Source organism: Gekko japonicus, unplaced genomic scaffold (genome assembly GCF_001447785.1).
Source record: "Gekko japonicus isolate JY-2015 unplaced genomic scaffold, Gekko_japonicus_V1.1 scaffold1009, whole genome shotgun sequence".
Taxonomy (NCBI): Eukaryota; Metazoa; Chordata; class Lepidosauria; order Squamata; family Gekkonidae; genus Gekko; species Gekko japonicus.
In genome coordinates, this window is record NW_015160867.1 from 218,770 (window position 1) to 242,611 (window position 23,842).

General features: G+C 50.0%; 1 protein-coding gene across 2 annotated transcripts; it reads right to left on the bottom strand.

Moving 5' to 3' along the window:
• Position 1: 1 nt before the first annotated feature.
• MSTO1 (misato 1, mitochondrial distribution and morphology regulator) lies at positions 2–19,689 on the bottom strand. Of its 2 annotated transcripts, none has more exons than XM_015422186.1 (14): positions 19,376–19,689; positions 16,812–16,947; positions 15,783–15,852; positions 12,589–12,664; positions 10,332–10,386; positions 10,042–10,183; positions 9,507–9,624; positions 6,847–6,978; positions 5,725–5,877; positions 4,583–4,714; positions 3,193–3,377; positions 1,579–1,683; positions 1,380–1,498; positions 2–464 (listed from the first exon to the last, which is right to left on the bottom strand). In XM_015422186.1, exons 1-14 carry the CDS (start codon positions 19,454–19,456, stop codon positions 232–234), a joined length of 1,737 nt encoding a protein of 578 aa, XP_015277672.1. In that variant the 5' UTR covers positions 19,457–19,689; the 3' UTR covers positions 2–231. The 2 variants fall into 2 exon arrangements, with proteins under 2 accessions (XP_015277672.1, XP_015277680.1); XM_015422194.1 differs by having other exon boundaries at positions 1,380–1,495; positions 19,376–19,683.
• Positions 19,690–23,842: the final 4,153 nt, after the last annotated feature.

Below are 23,842 nucleotides of genomic sequence, written 5' to 3' on the forward strand. Positions count from 1 at the left end.
ACTGTGTACAGTCTCTCCTGTGCCTCTTCTGTATGAATATTTATTGTGCAATTTAATATTAATGAATAAAAGCCATTCATTTGGGGTAGATGGGCCACCTTTCCTGTGTTTACAGCGCCAATCAGCATGGTTCTGGAACGAGTCCAAGATACCCAAGAGGGGCTCCTCCCGCGAGCTTTAATTAATTAATTTATTTACAATGCCACCAGAGGCCTCCTCGCGCAAGGAAAATCAGTCCGTTTCATCCTCCGATTCGTCGTTCGTCCCGCTCTCTCTGTAGCAGTGGGACAATGTCCTCAGGTCCTCCAAGGCCTCCTGGAAGTCCTCGAGCTCCACTCCTGCCGAAAAAAAGCTTGCCCAGCGCCGGACGTCCAACCCGCGTAGCTCTTTGTGGAAAGCGCCGAGGGATCCGTGCAGGAGAGCCGATGCCTGCAGGGCAGTCGCCACGGGAACGCTTTCGACAGCTGGAGGGGGGTGCAAAGAGAAGGGGGAGTGAGGGCCTGGGCAGCAGGAGCACAAGGCTTCACCTCCGAGGGAAAAGCTCTCCCGCTCGTGGGCCAGTCCACGCTCCGATGGGGCTCTGTGGAGTGAAGCAACCACCCAGGCGCTTTGGGTCAGGATTTTTCCTCGGGGTGACAGAGCAGACTTGGGGTGCTTTCCCACAGGCTAAATAATGCTGTTTCAATCCACTTCTGCGACCATTTGCAAGTGAATTTCGCCATTTCACACAGTAAAATCCAGTGGCAAAGTGCATTAGTTAGTGTGTGTGAAAGCACCACTTTGGTATTTGGCTCTGGCCAAAAGTCACTGACATTAACCTGCAGTCGATCCCCACTTGCGCCCTTTCTGGTTATAACAAGTGAATTCCCGCTATTTGTCTCACCTCTAGATTACCATTTAATGTTACAAAACAGAGATTAGCAATCAGTTGGCTGAAAACGACCCCAGGGTCTATTAACGGAGTGGTCTTTTTTTGGGGGGGTGGGCTCGTGCTCCAGGGCTCCCCCCCCATCTTGGCCTGGTTAACCTGCCCAGCGTGCAGCTGCCCCCTTCCTCCCCTCCCCCCAATTCTAAAGGGGTGGGGGCAGCAGCAGCAGCATGGCCTTGTGCAGACAAGTGTTCCCTCTAAGCTGAGTTAGTGTGACCTGGTTCACAGTTTTTTAGCCTCCGGCTCACACATTCTTGTCTTGGCTCAGGCAGGATGGCTCCGGAGCAAATTAACTGATGCAGCAGCCAAATCGCTCGCTCACAACTTTAATGCCAGTGGCTCACAAAGTAGAACTTCTGCTCACAAGACTCCACAGCTTAGCGGGAGCACTGGTGCTGCAGACACAGAGGGTGCCGCCCCCGCCCCCTATATTCGCCCCGAGACAACTTACTTGCTGGGGCCCTTGAGGGGGCGTCCAAGAGGAATCCCTGCTTGTCCAGCCGAGGGGAGAAGTACTGGGGATACGGGGGCCGCAGCTGGCAAGGCCCTGGCAGTAGGTGCACGGTGCTGCTGAGCAAAAACAGACGCGGCGTCAGCGGCCGGAGGAGGGCTGCTCCTTCCCCGTTTCCCCCTCCGCCAGCGTCACCAACCTGAGGGTGCTGGGGCACGTGGTGTACAAGTAGCGGGCCAGCACCTCCTCTCCCGTCTCGCACATGTGGAGGATGGACTTGGGCTCACAACCTGGAGGGGGTTTACTGAAAGAGAAACGAGAAGGGGGCTGGAGCAGAAGAGTGGAGAGACGTTTGTTCCTCTCGGAGCCGCAACTCCCCCAGTGGTTTTATCTGTCGGGGGTGGCCTGGATCTCTAAATGGGCTCGAGGAGGAATGAATACCGACACTCCGGCCTGGGTTGGGGCTCTGTTTGGAATGGCAGGTGGGCTACGTGCCTGTCCAGTCCTGGTGACTGGCAGCAGTGACCTGACCTTAGACATTTCAAGCTTTTGGTCTCTCCTGGGAGCTGAAAGGCTTTAGCAAGTCAAGACCTTTTCCTTGGAGTGTCTGGCTGAGTGTAAAGGCCACCAGAAAAGACTCCACTCCAGTTTGGGCGTAATAGGTTAACCTTCTGGCTGACATACTGGTTCCTCTATCAGGAAGTACAAGGGACTGTTCCTTTGCGTGAATCACCTGCATTCTGCAGTGGTACAGTCCAGATTGGGGGTGGTGGTGAAAAGGGCCATCCAGTCACAGCTGATTTATGGTGATCTGGTAGGGCAGATTGCAGATTAGCACCTGAGGGACACAATGCACAGCCTCTTGTCATCTGGCAATAAAGGTGATGACCAGTTGCTCGTGGGCCAGATAAGAGCCTCGGACAGGCCAGTTCCAGCCCGCGGGCCTTACGTTTGACACCCCTGCGGTAGGGTTTTCAAGGCAAGATGTTCAGAGATGGGTTTGCCGAACTCATTTGTTACGAGGGCCGGATCTGACATAAATGTCACTTCGTTGGGCTGGGCCACGTGTGCCATAAAGATAACACCAGGTACCGGAGAGAACAAATTTTTTAAAGGGGCACAGGGCAAACCCAATTAGCAATATTATTTTTTACTCAAAAAGAAAAATGTGCTTAACACGTTGACACTCTTACAGTCCTTCCTTGTAGTATCTCCCCTGATGCCTGCCCTCCTACTTTCACTGCCCGTTACAGATTAGCACTGGGGGGACATACTGCACAGCCTCTCATCTGGCAAAAAAGGGTAATGACCAGTTGCTCGCAGGCCAGATAAGAGCCCAGGACAGGCCGGTTCCGGCCCCCGGGCCTTACCCCCACTGTGCAGTTTTCAAGGCAAGAGATGTTCAGAGGTGGTCTGGCACTGCCTGCCTCTGCGTAGAGACCTTGGACTTCCTTGGAGGTCTCCCATCCAAATACTAGCCAGGGCTGACCCTGCTTAGCTTCTGAGATCTGAGGAGATCGGGCTCTCCTGGGCCATCTGGGTCAGTGCACAACCCAGATACAGCCCGGCTGACCCTCTCAGTGAGACTGGGTCAGGTTTTGAGACCGTTTCTCCTAAGGAGTTGGAGTGACCAGTCCGGACTCCCACTTTACGACCAAAATCCGTTTCCCTTAGAACCGCCCCGATTCCGGAAGTGCCGCCCCAAAGGCAGATGAACCAGAGCAGGAAGAATATACCCTCCACGCCCTGCATTGGCTGATCTAGACCAGAGATTTGGAAATGCAAAATTCGGCAGCCCATCTCCGCCTCCTACCTGACCAGGCGTTCTTTGGCAATCCCCCGCAGCACAACAGACTGAGCGAAACAGCGGCTGTCCCCTTGCTCCCCACAGGAAGAGAGCGGGCTCCAGGGCATGGCCGACTGGTGGGCACACAAAGCATCGGGCAGGGACTGGGACGGGTCTGCGGGAAAAGGCACCGCAGCTACTGCAGATGCGACCTGGAACAGAAACGGGGATAAGGGAGTGGTTTGTGTTTCCTCGAGGGATCCTGAACACATGAAGCGGCCTTCTACTGAATCAGACCCTTGGTCCATCAAGGTCAGTATGGTCTACTCAGACTGGTGGCGGCTCTCCGGGGTCTCAGGCAGAGGTCTTTCCCCATCACCTCCTGCCAGATGTTTTAACAGGAGACGCTAGGGATTGAACCTGGGACCTTCTGTGTGCCAAGCAGATGCTCTTCCTCTGAGCCAGGGCCCCAATCTGGTGTACAATGTTTACTCTGAGAGGCGGGACCTGAAAGGATCCGGCCTTCCAGCACACGGATCCGTCCGAGCTGGACCATAAGCCTGATGCAAAATTGTATCTCAAAAGGAAGTGTTGTTTTGGGTCAAAACGCAATAATGAGCGATGGCCCACAACGAAGGAAGAGTGCTTTCACAAATGGGCCACAGTTGAGCAACCAGATTTGTTTGTAATTTGGGGGGGGGGGGGGAGATGCACAGCAATGCCTCCCAATGGCCATTTGGCTTCTTACTCCAAGAAGAGCAGTCCCCTGCAGTGGCCCTTCCATCTGCCGGCTCGGAGGGAGGGAAGAGACAGAGGCCTCTGCTGACGTTACTTTAAAATGGAATAAAGCCTTGGGTGCTTTTGCAGTACGCAAAGAAAGCGGACAAAAAGCCCCAAGTTTTTAAAAGAGTGGGACTTGCCAACCCATTCATGCATCTAGAGAAACCAGAGCGGGAGCATTTTCAGAACCTAGTAAATGAACGTGCGCATTGAGCCTTTTTCACATACACGGAATTCACTGCCACAGGAGGTGGTGGTGGCGGCTACGAACATGGACGGCTTCAAGGGGGAATCAAATAAACATATGGCGCAGAGGTCCCTCAGTGGCTGTTAGCCACGAGGTATAGAGAGAACACTCCGTCTGGGGCAAGTGATGCTCTGTATTCTTGGTGCTGGGGGGGGCAACAGTGGGAGGGCTTCTAGTGTCCTGGCCCCACTGGTGGACCTCCTGATGGCCCCTGGTATTTTTGGCCACTGTGACACTGAGTGTCTGACTGGATGGGCCACTGGCCTCTTCCAACATTGGCTTCTCTTGTGTTCTTTTGAGCCCTGATTGAAGCTTCTGGCCTCTCCAGCCTCAGTCTCTTCCTCCTTGTGTGGGTGGAGGCTGGTTAGAGAAAAGGGAGCCAGACTGTACCTTCCTCCCTGAGAAATTCAGGGCTTCTGCGAGGTGGACCATGGAGAGAGCCGAGGACTGGAGTCGGTAAGGGACCGTGCACGTGTCCAGGGCCGTTGCGAGGATAGCGCTGGTGTGGTAGTCCAGAGAGGCCTGCCGGGGGTGATGAAAGCAAGATCAAATGTTGTTTCTTTTCTGAAGAGAGACTCCTACTCCCAAGCAGACAATATTCTAGAAAGAAGGGTTTTCTGTGGGGCACAGAAACCAGAGATGTTCCAGACATAAATCGAAACTAAGAGGAGAAAGAGGGCAACCCTGTCTAGTACCCCTCGCAACGGTGCAGAACACATGGGAAGCTGCCTTATACTGAATCAGACCTTCGGTCCATCTAGGTTAGTGCTGTCTACTCTCCAGGGTCTCAGGCAGAGGTCTTTCCCATCACCTCCTGCCTGGTCCTTTTAGCTGGAGATGCCAGGGACTGAACCTGGGACCTTCTGCATGCCAAGCAGAGGCTCTGCCCCTGAGCCACAGTCCTTCCCCAAGAAGATATGGACATGGGAGATGAATAAGGAATTATAAACTACTTCGAAAATGTGTGTGTAAAACCGAATTTAGTCAACCCGGCAAAGATAAAATTTCAATATATTTTATGAAAAGCTTTTTCAGCATCAAGTGAAAGAACGGGGAATTCGATCAGATCTCCTGCTGTTTAAAGCAATCTGATCAGTGACCAGCCCAAGATTACCAGAGCCTCGTCTACCCTGTATAAATCCTACCAGGTCTTTTAGAGTCCATCAGCAAGAACAGCAGCTCACATCTTTGCATCCACAGTCGTCAAAGAAGCAGGCCAAAAATCTGCACTCCTAAGTATAGTCTTTGTTGGGTTTAGGGATCACAGTGATATAGGCATCAGGGAACGATAAGCAATGGGCAAGACTTGAAAACCTTGTTATACGATTGATAACGTCCCATGATAATATATGGAATGCATATTGCCCTCTTTTATCAGGAGGATGTGAAGCTACACGGAGGAATCTGGGATGGGAGCAGGGGAGGCTCCATACAAGACACGCAAAGTCCTGCCCTCAGCACATATTGGGTGGGCACCCATCCCTCCCCCCCTTCTCACTGTGTAGCCCAAAGGTTTCCATGGACGCACTCACATTGTACTGCACATACGGAAGTGCGATGGGGGGCTCCGGTCTGAGCCCCAGGCTCCCATTCAGTGACAAGGGGCAGAAGAGTGAGCTGTGATCGGAAAGGTGGACCAACCCCAGGATGGTGTTCATGAGCCTGTAGAGGCTCAGGTGTGGATTCTGCGAGAGGGAAGGAAACTGGTTAGAAGCGCTATTCAAGGAGAAGCTGGAAAAACAGCAGCAGGCCTGTTCGGTCACACCCACAGACGTTCGCCTCCCTTAAAGCATCTCCAGTCACTCCGAACTGCAGACAAGAAGAAGAGATTGGATTTATACCCCGCCTTCACTCAGTCTCAGGGTGGCTTACAATCCCCTTCCCTTCCCCTCCCCACAACAGACACCCTGTGAGGTAGGTGGGGCTGAGAGAGCTCTTTCGAGGACTGCTCGTGAGAGAACAGCTCTGAGAGAACTTGTGACTGACTCAAGGTTACCCAGCTGGCTACATGTGGAGGAGCGGGGAATCAAACCCAGTTCTCCCAGATTAGAGTCTGCGCTCCTAACCACTACACCAAATTGGCCTGTGACCTTTGCAAATGGCAGGAAAGCATCCACAGGGGGGGAGGTCTATTCAGGGAAGTGACCACAGGTGAAAGAAGCAGGGAGCTCTGTGCACTGGTGACGAGGCACACAGCACCCAGCCTACACAGCATCCACATGAACAGCTACCTGAAGGTGGCCACCTCACGCTGCAGCTCTCATGCTTCTGTTTCTACAGCAGGCTGCCATGCTGGAATCAATGCCGGGATGCAAGAAGGTTATCTTCTAACAGCTGGAGCCATTCGTTTCATCTGCACTGGTATCCCCCCCCTCCCCTCCCAAGGGCAGCCTTTCTTTTCATTATTGCCCTTGCATCCCCTCTCCCAGAAGTCTGGGATCTTGACACAGGCAGATGTCCTCCCAACAGCTCTGTCGCAGAGCGTACAAGAGTGAGTTGTCCAAAGCAGAGAGGGGGATTGAAACCCAGGTCTTGCCAGCCCCATACTGTCCGGTACACGGTACTGCCCCTCACCCCCACCCCCGGTTAGAACTGTTACCCACCAGCTTTCACTACTTGGGCGGGGAAGCGAGAGAGACCAGAGTCGTACTTACAAGTGTGCTAAGCACTGGAGTCAGCCCCCACGTCAGGATTCCCTTCCCTGGGTATTCGTCTTGCAGCAGCTCCGTGACCTTTGCCCCCACCCCCGAAAACCCGTTGTGCAAGTCGCAGAGGACCTGGAACCCCTGTGAAGAGAGAGAAACGGGCAGAGGTTTTTTCAGAGCGTCGCCTTGTTGGTTTGCTGTAGAACCGCTAGACTGGAGTCCAGTAGCACCTTAACGACCAACAAGATTTCCAGGGTTCGTGTTCTCAAGAGTCAAAGCTCCCTTCATCAGACAGGAGTAGGAATGGAGATCCTGGAGTCCTTCCGTCCTAGTCTGAAGGTGGGAGGGGTGTTGTGAAGAAGGGAGTCAGGAGGCAGAGGTGCAGTGCAAAATGTAATCCGCTTTATTAGAGCAGGGGAGAAATGCTCAGGGGCAGAAAATTAGCAACTGGAGTGAGATAGGAATCCTATGTCCCTATTAAGCCCTGGGGTGAGGGGAAAGAAGGGGAGTTGGGAGAGAAGGATAAGAACATAAGGGAAGACATGATGGATCAGGCCAACGGCCCAGCCAGTCCAACACTCTGGGTCACACAGTGGCCAAAGCCCAGGTGCCATCAGGAGGTCCATCAGCGGGGCCAGGACACCAGAAGCCCTCCCACTGTTGCCCCAGACAGAGTGTTCCATCTGTACCCTGCAGCTAATAGCCACTGATGGACCTCTGCTCCATAGAAGAACATAAGCCATGTTGGATCAGGCCAATGGCCCATCCAGTTCAACACTCTGGGTCACACAGTGGCCAAAACCCAGGGGCCATCAGGAGGTCCACTAGCGGGGCCAGAACTCCAGAAGATCCTCCCACTCTTGCACCCCAAGCACCAAGAATACAGAGAATCCCTGCCCCAGACACAATACTGGTCCAGTCAACTTCAGCTGTGCCTATGTTATTTTGGAAATTGGGTTCTGTTTCACCAGACCACTGAAATGTCTTGATTTATACCTGGGAGAGACATATGCCCAGAGGTCATTTCGGGGGGGATCGTGGTTCCCCGGGGTGAGGTGCAGGGGGGCGGGGCACATGACGAAGCCCCGCCCCCCGCTTCCGGCCCTCATTCAGCCAGGAGGAGGCAGGAGAAGAGGGAGGGGAAGTTGCTTCCTCCCTGCCTCTCCCCACCCCTGCCTGCCTGGGGCCAGGGAGGGCCTTGGTGGGGCTTCCTTGCACTCACGCCGGCCTTGCAGGTCCACCGCCGGGCCCCTGATGTCAGGGGGTGTGGCATATGCTAATGAGTTATGCTAATGAGTGCCCCTAGCTCTTTTTCTACGAAACGACCCCTGCATATGCCTGTTATTGTTTCCACAGTGGGCATCTTCTGACGCAGTTGCTTTCTGTTTGGAGGTCTATGGGCACTATTTATGTACGGAATCACAGAAGAGCCTACTGTTGGTTTTGAACACATTCTTTTGGTAAATAATGCTTAATTCTCATGAGCAATCTGTTGGAGATGTGTTCATACTTTCTGTTGGGTTACGACCACGAACCCATCCTTGAACTTTAATGAATGTAATATACAGTTTTGATCATATATACTTGTGAATTGTTGATGGTCTTCCCTTGGTGGGTGTTATCCCTGAGGGATCACCGTCCCCGTCTCTCCTTAAAGATCTCCACGTGCAGGAGAACCAGTTCTGAGCATTAGACAGTGGTTTTCTACTGTTTATCCAATCTCTAACCATTTTGATGTAGTGCTTAAGAGCACAGACTCTAATTTGGGAGAACCAGGTTTGATTCCCCCAAGGTGTGACCTTGGATCAGTCACAAGTTCTCTCAGAGCTGTTCTCTCACAAGCAGTTCTCGAAAGAGCTCTCTCAGCCCCACTTGCCTCACAGGGTGACCAGTGTTTCCTCTAAGCTGAGTTAGTGTGAGCTAGCTCACAGGTTTTTAGCCTCCGGCTCACACAGTTTTGTCTTCGCTCAGGAAGGAGGGCTCCAGAGCAAACTAGTTTATGCAGCAGCCAAATCGCTCACTCACAACTTTAATGCCAGTAGCTCACAAAGTAGATTTTTTGCTCACAAGACTCCACGGCTTAGAGGGAATATTGCTCACAGGGTGTCTGTTGTGGGGAGGGGAGGGGAAAGGAGTCTGTAAGCCGCTCTGAGACTCCCTCGGGTAGTGAAGGGCCGGGTATAAATCCAATCTCCTCCTCTTCTTCTAACCTCTTCCTCCATGTAGTTTTGGCTAAATGTTAGGAGAAACTGCCTAAAGGATACAGCTGTTCAACGGTCTGCTATCTTCTGCCGCATCCTCTCCTTCAGTGCAGAGAGGAGTCTTCGGCCTGGATCACCCTGGCCTGGGCAAGGTCTAGGGCAAGGAGGAGGTCAGCAGAGTGCCCGTGGTGGAGAGGCTGGCTCCTGAACAGCTTGGCTAGGTGGACTAAAGCTTTGGGGGCCGAAAAAGTGGGCCATCCCTGTTCTCAATGAGGGACAAACCCAGATGCCGCATGTAAGAACCACACAGGAAAATCTGCAGATCACAGAGGGATGCTATGCAGCCGCCCCTGGCAGGGAACTCGGGCCTGCTTTCCTCCCCTCCCTTGGCCACCCACACAGCGTGGCCGCCCTTCCCAGAGGCCCTGGCCTAACGAAGGCCCCACGGGCAGCTGTGGCAATGTGCACCTGCAGATAGTCACATTCTTCCACGTAGAAGTGGAGCCTGTCTTCCAGCTCCTCGAGGTACGTGGCGTCTTGCAGGAGCTTTTCTCCCTGTCCAAAGGCTTCCAGACGGTTGGATTCCCTGAAACAAATCGGCAAGGTAATTCTGAAGGCCCTCTTCTGGAACAGGAGGGACTGACTGGTATGGTGGAGTGGTTAAGAGGCTGATTTGGTGTAGTGATTAAGAGCGGCCGATTCTAATTTGGAGAACCAGGTTTGATTCCCCACTCCTCCACATGTAGCCAGCTGGGTGACCTTGGGCAAGCTACAGTTCTCTCAGAGCTGTTCTCTCAAGAGCAGCTCTCTCAGCCCCCCCTACATCACAGGGGGTGTCTGTTGTGAGAAGGGGAAGGGAAAGGCGATTGTAAGCTGCTCTGAGACTCCGAGTGAAGGGCGGGGTAGAAATCCAGCTCTTCTTCTGTGTTTCAATGGGGCTCAGAATTTTAGGCAACTGGTTGATGGGAAAGGCTGCACGGCACGTAGAGGAAAAACTCCTTACCCGTCGTGATCGTACTGATGGATCGTTAAGATGCTACGAGGATGCAGGTGCGTCCGAAGGAAGTCTGACCAAACGTGCATTGTACGCTCCACGTTAGGTGCCTTTGAAGCCTCACCCTGTCTCTCGAGGGGTGAAGTCCTGTCTGGGTAAAGGAGTGCAGCAGCCATGAGGTGGATGGAGCAGAAAACTTCCCCAAAATGTCCTCTGTAAATGGATCCACCCTGCCTGCCCTCCCCCTCCCCCTCCATTGTACCCCGACAAGCAGCCACACATGCAAAGCAGACACACACCTTTACTACCATGGGGAGTCCTGAGAACAAAACCACTATTGGAGGGTTTGTGGCTCTGAAACAGAATGAATGAGAGAAAGAGGTTAGCCTCAGGCTTTGATTTACCTGTAAAAGAGAGGACAGTAGGGAAATGATCCTGTTTGAAAATATGGCTAGTGTTATGCCACAGAGTTCATTCACCAAAGCGGCCTTGAACAATTTAATCAAATATGCAGATGCTTTTAATCATGGACACCTATGTTAACATGCTTTCCAAGGAGACAGTTCAAGATGGGTAGCCATGCTGAGAATTTCACCCAATGACCAAAGCCTCTCTAGCTTCAGGAACACTATCTTAATGGATTTTAATGGTCCTCTTTTTTAAATTTAGCCGTTAGTTATCAGAAACACTCTGTAAGTTTAGTGGTGAATATGTTAAGACTGATGGCTTCATCCACTATAATTGTACGAATGTAATGTTATTTCAATGTACTTAATTTAAAAAAAAGATGGGTAGCCATGTCAGTCTGTCTGTAGCAGCAGAAAAGAATAAGAGTCCAGGAGCACCTTAAAGACTAACAAAATGTGTGTCAGGGTAGGAGCTTTCATGAGTCACGGCTCACTTCTTCAGAACAGTGACTCATGAAAGCTCCCAACCCGCCACAAATTTTGTTAGTCTTTAAGGTGCTACTGGACTCTTGCTCTTTTCTGTGTTAAAATGCATAAAGCTGTGTTACCGCTTTTTAAAAGTTACTCACTACTAAGACTTCAGAAGTTCTAAAACACCTGAAAGGTGTAACCTGAAGCCACGATCCACATAATGCAAGGAAGGAAAGTGGCCGCCTCGGGGAGGGGCCCGTGGCTCAGTGGCAGACCATCTGCTTGGCATGCGGAAGGTCCCAGGTTCAATCCCTGGCACCTCCCGATAAAAGGATTGTGCAGGAGCTGATGCAACAGACTTCTGCCTTTGAATCCCAATGCAGCATTACAGGAAGGCCTTGGTCTTTATGCCCTGTTGTTGGCCCTCCAGAGGAAATGGCTGGCCACCGTGTGAGATGGGATTAGGGTTGCCAGTCCCCAGGTCGTAGTGGGGGTTCCCCCGCTTTTTGGGGCTTTTGCCCGCTGCAGGCAAGCAGGGGAAAACCCACCCCCAAACAGCCACATCCAGGTGTGATGTCCCCGATGATGTCCCCCGGAAGTAATGTCATCATGTCAGGGATGTCGCATGCGATGCTCTGCTTTGAGGGCAAAACTCTATGGTAAATTTTGCCTAAAACCATAGATTTGCCCTTAAACCAGAGTGTCGCCGAAGTGACGACATCACTTCCAGGTGATGTCATTGCGTTGGTGACATCCCAGGACGCCCCCAAATCCCCCTGATGGCATGGCAACCATAGATGGGATGCTGGACTAAATGGTCACTCACTGGTCTGATCCAGCAGGGCTCTTCTGATGTTCTTATGAGGAGAAGGGGAAGGCCTTGGCCTCCATGCCTCGTTGTTGGCTGTCCAGAGGAACTGGCTGGCCACTAATTGGATCACTGATCTGATCCAGCAGGGCTCTTCTGATGTTCTTATGAGGAGAAGGGGAAGGCCTTGGCCTCCATGCCTCGTTGTTGGCTGTCCAGAGGAACTGGCTGGCCACTAATTGGATCACTGATCTGATCCAGCAGGGCTCTTCTGATGTTCTTATGAGGAGAAGGGGAAGGCCTTGGCCTCCATGCCTCGTTGTTGGCTGTCCAGAGGAACTGGCTGGCCACTAATTGGATCACTGATCTGATCCAGCAGGGCTCTTCTGATGTTCTTATGAGGAGAAGGGGAAGGCCTTGGCCTCCATGCCTCGTTGTTGGCTGTCCAGAGGAACTGGCTGGCCACTAATTGGATCACTGATCTGATCCAGCAGGGCTCTTCTTGTGTTCTTAAGGCGTAAAACGTAACTGACGGAACAGTGCAAAAAAAGACTAGGCGGGAAAGCATACTTACAGCCGTTCTTCAGCACGGAGACGAATGCTACGGCAAGCAATGGTTTTGGGACCCTGGAGCATGTGTTTGCGGTTTAGATCACACATCACTTTGAGTGCTTTCTTTTACGGAAAGGTGCTGGATAAGCACAATCAATCGATGTGATCGGCAACCGGAGACACTGCCTGGTGCTGCCTTCTCAGCTTTCATCTCCATGGCTTCTTATCATCTTGCCATTTAACAGACCGTCCGAAGACGAGCCCAGCAAGACGACCGGCAGCAAGAGATGCAAGTCAGTGGGGACCCTGGGATCTTACCGCAGATCTGTCGAGGCCTTGCAGGAAGGGGTTCTTAGGGGAGGACTCTTCTTGGTGTGTCATCAGATTCCCCTTCCTGAGAAGAAGAAGAAGAGTTGGTTTTTATACCCCACTCTTCACTATCTGAAGGAGTCTCAGAGCAGCTTACAATCGCCATCCCTTCCTCTCCCCACAACAGGCACCCTGTGAGGTGGGTGGGGCTGAGTGAGAGAACTGGGACTGGCCCAAGGTCACCCAGCAGGCCTCATGTGTCTCAAAGTGGCTTACAATCACCTTCCCTTCCTCTCCCCACAACAGGCACCTTGTGAGGTAGGTGGGGCTGAGTAAGAGAACTGGGACTGGTCCAAGGTCACCCAGCAGGCCTCATGTGTCTCAAAGTGGCGTTCCCTTCCTCTCCCCATAACATGCACCCTGTGAGGCAGGTGAGACTGAGAGAGTTCTGAGAGAACCGGGACTGGCCCAAGGTCACCAGCTGGCTGCATGTGGAGAAGTGGGGAATTTAACTCGGTTCTCTGGATTAGAGTACACCACTCTTAACCACCCACCACACCACGCTAGCTCTCTCAAAGTGAAACTATTTTTACCACGTAACAGTGTTGAGAATTGAGGCTAATATTGTTTTATGGATTTATATTTGCTGCCAACACCACATGGCCTGTGCATACATACACCCATAGGCTCAAGGAACACTGTACAAGTCACTTGTTGTGAGATACACATAGATAGTGACCTGCTCTAAGCCTTACATGTTAATGAGGTTTCAAATACACAGCTGCTGCCTGAGGGGAAGAAGAAGCATCGCCATTATTGCCAGCCAAACAACAACTTGTTTGAAATCAGCCTCCATTGATGAACTGTTGAAAGCACACGTATACACATCTCAGCTCTACATCTGAATGGCCATTTCCTGTTAGATGGGCTTTGATTACCTGGGAACGGGCAAGATTCATCTGCACTTCAATGGGCATCTTGACACCAAGCTTTCACACCTCACTAGATGCCATCTCTTGAGTTAGAGTCTAGAGTTTCAATATTGGCCAAACCCTTTTAGATGGCAACCCCTTACTACACGGACTAGCAGGTAGGTGGATCTAGATGATGGCATAGATGCCACCCACTAAAGGATTCACCTATAAAAGGTGAGGTCCAGCTGCTTAGCATTTGCTAGCCGCCTACCCCCACCTACGCCCTCTGTCTGCTTGAAACCCCTCTCAAGCCCAGCTTCCTATCCAAAAATCCTTTGTTCCTACTTAATCTCTTGGTCTGCAGCCACGAGGTCCACACACGCTGGCTGGTTTCTAGCTGTGTGTTAAATCTCCCTAGAATATTTTCTGATCCCTCTATTCTTCATTGAGAAGGACAAGCTTCAGGACAGATGAGTATTGCTACCCATAGCCCTACCTGTGATTTCTATAGTGACTATTTTAATTCTGCATTCCTGAGGAACTTGACTGATGGTATGGGTGAATCTGATTTTGTGTGAATGTGATTTTATACATTCTTAAGTAAAAGACAAATTGTTTTGGAACACACCAGTCTTGTCTCTCTCACTGGTAAAATCCTTGGGGTGGATTGGACTTCAGTATACAAAGGCAGGAACCCGAATATAAATTTAGTCTGCCAGCTGTTGTAGATAAAGCAGTTCTGCTAACAACAATGTGCTGGGACTCTGGCAAGAATTCAACACTCTCTGCAAGAGGGACACATGCTAGAAGTTCAGTTCTTGGCTGCGGAATGCGCCACACATCAGGGGTTCAACCCAGCCAACGACGAAAGTACATTTTAATGCAAAGAGCCATTCTAAAGACTACTATACACCATGCACCACCCTACGGGGTTTATTTATTTATGGGATTTTTATTCCGCCCTCCCCAAACGGGCTCAGGGCAGTTGGTTTTTTTTTTTTTTTTAATCCCCTGAAACAGGGTAGCTTTATTACTTTTTTGTTACACCTATACACTACAGAAAAGAAAAAAGGGAGGGAAAGTTACCCCAGGAAAAAAAGGACAGTAAATAAAAACCCACACTATAACTAAAACCCCAAGAGAGAGGGTTCTAATCAGTTAGTATTTAAAACAAAAAACTTTTCGTTTGAGTCAATGTATTCAGAAATTAGTGAGTTCATATTAGTAATAATAGTCTCTTTTTCTTCTTCTACGTGCGTTCAGAGTTCTTTCATCATCATCGCTGTTTGCAGGACTTCTAATATTTTAAGGAGTTACTTTGGTTTTCTCAGTCGTAAGTCATATGCTTCCTTGGCCTCAGCGCCCGTTTTTAGAGACTCTATTAACATCCCACATACAACTGCTTGTCACAGTATTACTGACTGCACTGGAAGTACCAGCAGAAATTCAGAACGCGTGTTTGGTCAGCACTTTCATTTTTGCTGGCCTCAGGTTAAAGCAGCGACGATGTTCGCTGTGGTTTCTCACAGCTAGCAAGCCTACTACATGCTTGGAGATGATAAATCTTCTACAGTTTTCTTTACTTATCAGTCCTTTGGCCAAGTTATGTGTGAGTTCATCTTTATATTTTAACTTGTAATAATAATACTTGTGTGCCATTGAGTCGCAACTGATTCATAGTGAATGTAGGACTTTGGGGTTTTCAAGGCGAGATCTGCATAGCGATCCCAGCCTTTCTTGATTTGTCTCCTATCCAAGTACTGAACACAGCCAACCCTGCTTCGTTTTAGGCCGCTATTGTAACTCGCAGGCCCTTGTAAAGATTGCTTCTTGCGAAAAGGATTACGTTTTGGCTCCTTGTTCATTAGTTCTTAAGACCGCGGTATTTTTGTGATTGTATTTTTGACTGGCTTTCACTTTAGTTTTGAATATATTACGGATCTTGAAACACCACTGATCTGAAAAGCGTCCCTCAACAACGTGCCTGGCGTGATGACGTAACTTCCGGGTGACGTCATTGCGGCACGAAGCTCCCAGACATACAGCCTCTCCCTCCCCGCTGGATGCCAGGTAGGATGTCAGAAACCTTTTATTTCAGCTGAAACCCAAACCTTGAGACGACCAGCATTCTGCATCAGAGTCAGCATTCTACGCTCGCTCATGGGCCTGAATGTTCATGAGTACGTGAGTCAGTCTCTGCAGCATCTGTTAGCTAAGAACCCCAGACAGCTGCTCACGGTGTGTGAAAACCAGCTCCCGGTTTACAAGCAGTGGGAATAAAAAACTCACCATGCCACAGGTGTGTTTGCTTTCCGATCCTGGTACAAGCATCCCTCCTGTTTCAAAGAGCTCAGGCTCCCTGCACAGAAGCAAAACAGGTCATCACATTGACAGCCACGGCCCAGCCACCAACCCACATCATCAGACACCCCAGAAGAGAACAGCAGCTGTGAGCAATAAGAACACAAGTGAAGCCATGTTGGATCAGGCCAATGGCCCACCTGGTCCAACACTCTGTGTCACACAGTGGCCAAAACCCAGGTGCCATCAGGAGGTCCACCCGTGAGGCCAGGACACCAGAAGCCCTCCCACTGTTGCCCCCCAAGCACCAAGAATACAGAGCATCACTTGCCCCAGACAGAGTGTTCCGTCTATACCTTGTGGCTAACAGCCACTGATGGACCTTTGCTCCAGATGTTTATCCAACCCCCTCTCGAAGCTGTCTACGCTTGTAGCCGCTACCACTTCCTGTGGTAGTGAATTCCATGTGTGAATTACTCCTTGGGTGAAGAAATCCTTCCTTTTATCTGTTCTAAGCCTACTGCTCATTCATTTCATTGAGTGCCCACGAGTTCTTGTATTGTGAGAAAGGGAGAAAAATACTTCTTTCCCTCCCTTCTCTAAAAAAACATGCATAATTTTGTAAACCTCTTATCGTGTCACCACTCAATCATCGTTTCAATGCAAGCTCTCATTCAATGCAAGCTGTTTTACTGGGATACATCCCAGAGGCTGCCTGCGCTGGAGGACTTAGAGTGTACAGTTCCAATCAGCAGTCCCATATGCAAACGGGTGGTTTCTCCCCATCCAGCCACAGAAAGTTTGCAAGACTTCGCATCCAAAAGGATGAATAACTGTGTGCATCTTGCTCCTCAGCAAGGAAATATGCACTGGGGGTGGGGATCCTCACATTACCCTGCTTTCGGCCTGAGGTCTGCAACTTGTGAGGCAGGGAAGGCATAAACAGAAACGGGGGAGTCTCCTCCTCATTCCCAGCAAACTTCAACATATCTGAACACTGCATTCCTCCAATCCCACCTTTGAGGTCCACGGCAATGAGGCGGGGCGTGTACGTCTCCTGCCCCTGGAGGGTTTTCCCTGTTCGGGAGAGCACATCATGACGTATCCCTTCATCCGATTGCTTGTCTGCAGGATCGAAGCAAAACGACGCTTCCTGGGATGGATGGAGAAGAATGAAAACGGATTCCCATATATAAGGAATATATAAGATGCCATATAAAAGAATGGCTGTAGGCCATTCAGCATTTTTTTTTTAGCAGAAGTGATCTCAGAATTTGTATCAGATACTTTGCCAGGTAAAGGAAGGATTTTAAACTGGAAGTGGAATAGTATTTTTTAAAGTACTAGAATGAAGACCCAAGCCCTGATAACCCGTGCTGTAGTCCCCGACCCACCAGTACTCAAGCCTTTGCCCACTGGGCAGTCAAAATATGACCTTGAAAATCCTAATAATCACCAGATCTCCACATTCTGTTTACTACCTTGAAGACCAACAGCTTACAACAGGCACAAACTCCTCAATAGCTTGGGTTGCCAGCAGTGTTCCCTCTAAGCTGAGTTAGGGTGAGCTAGCTCAGTTTTTTTAGCCTCCAGCTCGCACACTTTTGTCTTAGCTCAGGAAGGAGGGCTCCACACCGAACTGATTTATGCAGTAGCCAAATGGCTCGCTCACAACTTTAATGCCAGGAGCTCACAAAGTAGAATCTTTGCTCACAAGACTCCACAACTCAGAGGGAGCATTGGTTGCCAGTCTCCAGGTGGTGGCTGGAGACCTCCCGGAACCACAAATGGCCTCCAGATGACAAAAATCAGTTCACCTGGAGAAAATGGCAGCTTTGGAAGGTGTTCTATGGCTTTCTCCCCTCCTCGGGGTCCACTCCCAAAATGTCCCGTTCTTTCCCAACCTGGAGCTGGCAACCCGACTGACTGAGATCCTCCCCCCGTCCCCAAACCCAGCCCTTCCCAGGCTTTATCCCCAAATCTCCAGGAATCTCTCAACCCAGAGTTGACAACCCTACTTGCGGCTAGGGTTGCCATCCTCCAGGAGAGGCCTGGAGTTCTCACAGAATTTACGACTTTTCTGCAGACTAAAGAGATCAATCCCTCTGGAGGAAATGGCTCCTTTGGTGGGTGAAGAAGAAGAAGAAGAGATTGGATTTCTACCCCGCCCTTCACTTGGGAGTCTCAGAGCGGCTTACAAACTCCTTTCCCTTCCCCTCCTCACAACAGACACCCTGTGAGGTGGGCGGGGCTGAGAGAACTCTGACCAGTGTTCCCTCTAAGCTGAGTTGGTGTGAGCTAGCTCACAGTTCTTTAGCCTCCGGCTCACACATTTTTGTCTTACCTCAGGAGGTGTAATGTACTCCGCCATTACCACGTGCGCAACTGTTGGGCCATGTGGTCAAGCACAAGCCTAAAGCTTCGTACATTTAGAACAATAGCCAAGTGGATCCTAGCCCGCACCAATCAGAGGGCCAGGTCCGAAGCCGAGAGCCTATGGGACTCTCGGCTCCTGCAAATAACCTATAGGGTGAATAGGGGTGTGTTTTGGTGGTGGGTTTCTGTGCATATATACCGGCCTTACTTTGTCTTGTTCCTGATTGAATAAAGTACTCTTGCTGAAATCACTCCACGTTTCCGAGTACTTTTCAGGAGGGATGGCTCCAGAGCAAACTAACTGATGCAGCAGCCAAATCGCTCGCTCAGAACTTTAATGCCAGTTGCTCACAAAGTAGAATTTTTGCTCACAAGACCCCACAGCTTAGAGGTCTCTGGCACAAACTGCTCTTTCTCAAGGACAGCTGTGCCAGAGCCTGTGACTGACCCAAGGTCACATCAGCAGGTGCAAGTGGAGGAGTGGGGAATCAAACCCGGTTCTCCCAGATTAGAGTCTAAGGCAGTGTTCCCACTGACTGCTTTCTGTTTTCACAAGGCTCCACGCCCAAATCTCCAGGCTGATGGGACTAAGAGCACAGCGCATATATATACGTATTTATACACACACACATATATACATATACATGTACACACACATACGTATATAATGTTTTTTATTTTGCGAGATACCTCAGGCAGGTTCCTGGAGAGGTGGCGTAACAAGTTTTCTAAATAAATAAGTCATTATTTACATCCTGCTTTTCTCCCAGAGGCAGGGCTCCAAGAGGCTGCTCTGGTTTTGTACATTCAATTCGCACATTTCAGTGCTTTGGGGGGAAGGCGCCTGTGTGCTTTCCATTGTTATTCTGTCGCTTTAACTTTTATTGTAACTTTAATTTCATTGCAAACGGCGTCTATAGAAGATATAGGACAGACATGATTTTTTTTAAAAAAAACCCTCGTATTATAACAGAATTATTTTTTAAAAACTCCCCTCACAATTTCCCTCAGAAGACACCCGCCACCTCCCTCACACCATAAACGGGACGCGGGTGAGGGAAGCCTCTGATTGGATGACAGAGCAAGAGCGATAGGCGACGGGGGCGTGGCTGAAACGCGATCAGCCACGCCTCTCTTTTTCCCGTCAGAGGCTCCGCGCACGTCGTCATCTTCCCCTCTTTCCCAGGCCTTTTTTTTTTTTTTACCTGAAGCCCCCACCAATGGGCGCCCACGCTCCCCGCGTAGTGGCCTAACTGAAGCGTCACCACCTCGCGGGGGCCCAGCATCCCCAGCTCGCGCTTGCTTGCTCGCTCGCTCGCTCTCCTTCTCTACGCCGCGAGCGCTGATATTATGCGAGGGGGAGGGGAGAGAAGAGAAGGGCGGTTGAAGGCGCGAGGCTTCGGGGGCGGGGAACGCTGCGGCGGCGGCGCGCGCTTCCCGCGAGACAGGACACAACGGAGCCCCCGCTCCTGTTGGTTGAGGAAAAGCCACCAATCACCGGCGAGGTAGCGGGCGGCTCCACCCACTTCGGCGTTCTTATTGGTTGGGAAACTAGCAGCGAGGAGAGCATGCGCCAGAGAAAAGGAGGGACTCGAATTTTGCCAAAGGATGTTTCTACATTAACAGCAAAGACTGTTACCATAGAGTTGAGGCACTGCGATCTACACTTCCGGTAAATATAGCTTGCAAGGGGCCAGGGAGAGGCCACTCTATGGATTTGCTCTATATGGTTATGCAGTAATACCATAGAGACTCTATGATAGTGGTATGAACATTCCAGGACTACCTACCACAAACTGGCTGAGCTTGCCGCTCTAGAACAATAGCCCACCAGGATTCTGGAAGTGACCAGTGAGAGACATATTATGTAAATAGCCCATCCTTGGGAGTGGGGTGTGTTTGGGTGTGGTTGTTTGCATGCTACTTAAACAGGGCTGTTGCCCTGGTGTCTTCGTCTTGTTCCTGAAATAGAGCTGTTCACTGCAATGCGTATTGAACCCAGTATTTAACACTGGCAACAAGGATGAGATCCTGTTGAGTGAGCCTAGAGCCCATCTGCACCGCACAGTGAGCTCCAGTCCCACTCGCACCGCAACCGGGACCATCCCTGCCGCTCCAGGACACTTTGATGCATTTGACACCACTTTCTTCCAGGTCTGTGGCCGCTCAATGTTCAAGATAGCTGCTTCCTGCTAGCGCCTGCAGAGCTACGTAACACCCCATGCCAGACGATTATAGACCGGCTGCAGGAGCACTTTGCTCTGATGCCATCCATCATGGTGGCCCGCCATGCGTTCTACATGAGGAACCAGGCAACGGGTGAGTCAATCATGGCCTACATGACGGCTTTCCAGCATGCCGCCCGGCGTTGCAACTTCCACAACCTCGAGGAAGAGCTCCGCACCTAGCTGATGTGCAGACTTTGGGAGGAGCAGATCCAACAGCAGCTCATTGCCATGCGGCACCCTGCGTTCAAGGATGTGCTGGAAGAAGCCCTCTCCGCAGAAGCCGCTGACCAATGAGAAACTGGTGTTATGTAAATAGCCTATTGTTGGGAGTGGGGTGTGTCTGGGTTTAGGTTTTTTGCATGTTATATAAACAGGGCTGTTGCCCTGGTTAATTTGTCTTGTTCCTGAAATCACTAAATAAAGTAGAGCTGTTCACAGCAATGCGTCTTGAACCCAGTGTTTATGGCAGGATAGGAACACTATACGGTTGAAGATGGAGTAGCTGTGCCAGAGTCCAGTAGCACCTTAAAGACTAACAACATTTGTGGCAGTGGAGGAGTTCTTGCGAACAGTGTTCCCTCTAAGCTGAGTTAGTGTGAGCTAGCTCACAGTTTTTTAGCCTCCAGCTCACAGATTTTTGTCTAAGCTCGGGAAGGATGGCTCCAGAGCAAACGAATTCATGCAGCAGCCAAATCGCTTGCTCGCAATTTTAATGCCAGTAGCTCACAAAGTAGAATTTTTGCTCACAAGACTCCACAGCTTAGAGGGAGTATTGCTCGTGAATCACTGCTCATTGCTTCAGATGCTCATTCTCCACCACAAACTTTGTTAGTCTTTAAGGTGCTACTGGACTCTTACTCTTTTCTACTATTATACAGTTGGTAAGGGATAGAGGGTTACGTAGCTATTCTAAGGGCCATGACTATGTATTTATAAAACCCCAATATGTAATAGTAACAACCCCACTCCGCCTTGGTAGCAATCAACCAGAAAATAACTAGAGTCACCATATTATTGCAGTCCTTATTTACGCTTCTGCTTTACAGAAAAAGGGAACAAATATTGCCCTCTTATAAACTATATGCATTGTTCCTCAAATTTCCAGATCTAATATAGTTTAATAGAGTCAGTTTGGTGTAGTGGTTAAGAGCGCGGACTCTAATCTGGGAGAACCGGGTTTGATTCCCCACTCCTCCAGATGCAGCTGCTGGTGTGACCTTGGGTCAGTCATAAGTTCTTTGAGAGCCTTCTCTCAAGGGCAGTTCTCAGGAGAGCTCTCTCAGCCCCACCTCCTCACAGGGTGTCTGTTATGAGGAGGGGAAGGGGAAAGAGATTGTAAGTCGCTCTGAGACACTGAGTGAAGGGCGGGGTATAAATCCAATCTCCTCCTCTTCTTCCTCTTACTTTAGTATTGATTTATTAGAGACTAGGAGTAATGCCCATTGTGGGGGAAAATATGAGATCTAGAAGGAAGCTCCAGATGAGTGTCCCGACTGTGGCTTGTGGGGCGGCAGAGGGAAGCAGAAAATGGAGGGAGGCAAGCCATGTTTCTTTCCTTCTGCTTAGCTATAAGGCAGGGCTGTCTCAAGTCATTTTGCTGCCCCAAGTGGGTAGAATGGGAGGACAGCCTCATGGTAACAGATATGGTTCTCTCCACCTCTGACTTATTTTTTGAGGGAGAGGGGGGTGTTATGCAGTGGCAGCTAAGGTAGAAAAGCACCTCCTGTGCCATGTTTTCTGGGTTCCAAGGGTCTGGAAAGTAGTTCCGTAGCTGATTACACAGTTGCCAACTCTGGGTTGGGAAATACCTGTAGATTTGAGGGGTAGAGCCTGGGGAGGGTTTGGAGGGACCTCAGCAGGGTATAATGCTATAGAATCTACTGCCCAAAGCAGCCATTGTCTCCAAGAGAACTGATCTGGGTCATCTGGACATCAGTTTTAATAGCTGAAGCCCTGACTGCTACGTCACATTGGCTGTCATACAGGGGCCATCTCAGCAGGATATAAGGACACAGAGTCCACCATTTTCTCCAGGGGAACTGATCTCTGCCATCTGGAAAGCAGTTGTAATTCTGAGTGATCTTCAGCCCTCACCTGGAGATTTGCAACCATGGTTTCCCCCAACAGACACTAAGGGGAAATTTATTTTACCTCAGAACATCAACAGCAAACTGTTTAGAATGTTAGAGGGAAAGGCCAGTGAGGCCTCATATGCAAACGACCTCTGTGTTCCGAGGCAAAGGCGAATCAGGCCACATATGCAAATGACCTCTGTGTTCTGACTGGCTGTCGGGGGGAGAGGAACAGCAAACAGCCAGTGGATAGGGAGACCCTCTGAATGACAGATCAGAGAGCGAACTGATTTTGGAACATGTTGGACTGTTCAGGGGAGTCCATGACCAAAATAGAATTATATATACCGGAGGATCTGGTGCTGTTCTAGATTCAAGAGTGCATGCACACAAAAGCTTATACCCAGAATTAAATGTCATTGGTCTTAAAGGTGCCACTGAACTCAAACTTTGTGCTGTTTTAGTTAGAGCTAAGGTGGGATAGAAATTCTAAGGTAGGGATTGCCCCGGCTAGGCTGATCATCCTCAGATCTCAGACAGCAAGTAGGGTTGAGCCTGGGTACTACTTTGATGAGAGACCACTGAGGAAGTCAAGGCAGGCAATGGCAAGGGACCTCTGAACGTCTCTGGCCTTGAAAGTCCTACAGGGTTTCTGCAGGTCAGGTGAGACTTGACAGTATTGTCCCCACCAATCATAGTCCTGGGATGTGGAATGGTGTGGTATAGCCCAGTCCCATCAGATCTCAGAAACTAAATGGGGTCGGTTCTTAGATAGGGAACAACTAAGGAAGGCTCAGAAGAAGAAGGCAACGGCAAACCACCTCTAACTATTTCTTGCCTTGAAAACTCTATGGGGTTGCCATAAATTGGCTACAATTTGACCGCACCCCCCAAAAAGCAACAACAACAAACAACCCTATACAACTATACAACTGGTAAGGGATACAGGTGCACATAGCTATTTTAAGGGCCATCACTGTATATTTTTTTTAAAAAATGTAATGGTAACAACCCCACCCCTATGGTGGCAATCAACCAGAAAATTACTAGTCACATATTGCTGCAATTCTTATTTGCACTTCTGCTAAACGGGGAGGGAAAAAGAAACAGATCTTGCACTCTTATAAACTATATGCACTGTTTCCCAACTCTTCTGCAGCCTTCCTTTATTAGAGATCTGGCCTGTTGTAGTTTGTTTTTCGTATTTTGTAATCTGCCTTGGTTTGCAGTGAGCATGGCAGCCTGTACTTTAATAACAATAAAAAGGATGTTTTCGTGCTTTAACTAACGTCTCAGAGGGTAAGGAAGGAAGGGTGGTGTGCCCTTGCTAATCCATGCGACATAGGTTTGAGTCATTCCCTTCGTGAGATCT

Coding starts and splice junctions, on each gene's coding strand:
- MSTO1 (XM_015422186.1), bottom strand. CDS start 19,456: ATGCTGGGCCCCCGCGAGGTGGTGACGCTTCAGTTAGGCCACTACGCG. Junction 9,625..10,041: donor CATCAGTACGATCACGACGG/GTAAGGAGTTTT, acceptor GATTTGTTTCAG/GGAATCCAACCGTCTGGAAG. Junction 4,715..5,724: donor TTCCGTATGTGCAGTACAAT/GTGAGTGCGTCC, acceptor CACCCCCGGCAG/GCCTCTCTGGACTACCACAC.